The sequence below is a fragment of the Seriola lalandi genome, unplaced genomic scaffold (genome assembly GCF_002814215.2).
Source record: "Seriola lalandi dorsalis isolate HSWRI2012SDOR001 ecotype SW California unplaced genomic scaffold, Sedor1 jcf7180002036729, whole genome shotgun sequence".
NCBI classification, from domain to species: domain Eukaryota; kingdom Metazoa; phylum Chordata; class Actinopteri; order Carangiformes; family Carangidae; genus Seriola; species Seriola lalandi.
Window position 1 is genome coordinate 1 of NW_019507305.1, and position 1,699 is coordinate 1,699.

A 1,699-nucleotide genomic window follows, 5' to 3' on the forward strand; every position below is an offset into this window, starting at 1 on the left:
TTCATCCTTCACCTTCATCCTTCACCTTCATCCTTCTTTCATCCTTCCTCTGCTTCACCTTCATCCTTCTTTCATCCTTCACCTTCATCCTTCTTTCATCCTTCACCTTCATCCTTCTTTCATCCTTCCTCTGCTTCACCTTCGTCCTTCTTTCATCCTTCCTCTGCTTCACCTTCATCTTTCTTTCATCCTTCCTCAGCTTCACCTTCATCCTTCTTTCATCCTTCCTCTGCTTCACCTTCGTCCTTCTTTCATCCTTCCTCTGCTTCACCTTCATCCTTCTTTCATCCTTCACCTTCATCCTTCTTTCATCCTTCCTCTGCTTCACCTTCATCCTTCTTTCATCCTTCACCTTCATCCTTCTTTCATCCTTCCTCTGCTTCACCTTCGTCCTTCTTTCATCCTTCCTCTGCTTCACCTCCATCCTTCTTTCATCCTTCCTCAGCTTCACCTTCATCCTTCTTTCATCCTTCCTCAGCTTCACCTTCATCCTTCTTTCATCCTTCCTCTGCTTCACCTTCATCCTTCTTTCATCCTTCCTCAGCTTCACCTTCCTCCTTCTTTCATCCTTCCTCTGCTTCACCTTCATCCTTGGGGAAACTGTGAGGGACAGTAGTAGTAGTGCTTGTGTTGTTAGTAGTTGAAGTGGTAGTAGTACTAGTAGTAGTAGTATTACTGGTAGTAGTATTAGCTCCACAGTGGTGTTACTCAGCAGTCTCAGGTCATCTTGGTGCTGTTTTCTGATTGGCTGTCTGTTGTCACCAGGTCAGGCCCAAACCGGCCACACCCACCAACATCCCCATTGCCCCGGCCCCTCCCCCGCCCATGATGGCGGCCCCCCAGCTGCTCCAGAGGCCCGTCATGTTGGCCACCAAGCTGTCGTCATCCCTGCCCTCGGCGGCCCCCATCCATCAGGTGCGCATCGTGAACGGACAGCCCTGCAGTAAGACCGGCTCCACCCCCCTGACGGGGATCGTCATCACCACGCCCGTCTCTGCCGCACCCACCCGCCTCGGCAGCCCTGCCCAGGCACCCAACCCCTCTACCATCCCCAACCCGACTCCCGCCCAGCCGATCCAGATCAGCAGCCTGACACCTGAGCCCAAGGTGAGTCCTACCTGAGACCTACCTGATTGAACAGTGTACAGTCTCTGTACTTAAAGCTGCTGTTGTCTCCTCCTCTTTCTCCTCCTCCTCTTCTTTCTTCTCCTTCTCCTCTTCCTCAGCAGACTGTTAAATCAGGAGGCGGAGCTGAGCCGAAGACCGTTGTCAGCCTCCCCTCTTCCTCCACCCCTCCGTTGTCTCCAGCTCCCAGACCCAAGAAAGAGGAGAACCCAGAGGTAGGGCCCAGACTGACACATGCTGGTCCAGGATCTGGTCTCTGGTCTCTGGTTCTGATGGTGATTTGTATTTGTCTCTTTTAGAAACTGGCCTTCATGGTGTCTTTGGGGCTCGTAACACACGACCATTTGGAAGGTGAGTGATCCTTCCTCTGTCTCTTCATGTTTCTGATGCTGCTGCCGTTTTTGAATTAAAACTCTGACGTTTTCATCGGCAGAAATCCAGAGCAAAAGACAGGAGCGAAAGAGGAGAACAACGGCCAACCCGGTTTACAGCGGAGCTGTGTTTGAACCTGAGGTACACACACACAACACCTGTGAGGTACACACACACACACAACACCTGTGAGGTACACACA

At 51.7% G+C, this 1,699-nt stretch overlaps 1 protein-coding gene across 1 annotated transcript; it reads left to right on the forward strand.

The window, feature by feature from the left end:
- Window positions 1-27: 27 nt before the first annotated feature.
- LOC111647957 (PHD finger protein 21A-like) lies at window positions 28-1,662 on the forward strand (the record flags this gene model as incomplete). The annotated part of the gene is made up of 4 exons (XM_023397672.2): window positions 28-1,107; window positions 1,227-1,340; window positions 1,425-1,476; window positions 1,559-1,662. Coding segments are annotated over exons 1-4 (552 nt in total), but the record flags the coding sequence as incomplete, so codon positions are not given.
- Between the last annotated feature and the right edge of the window lie 37 nt (window positions 1,663-1,699).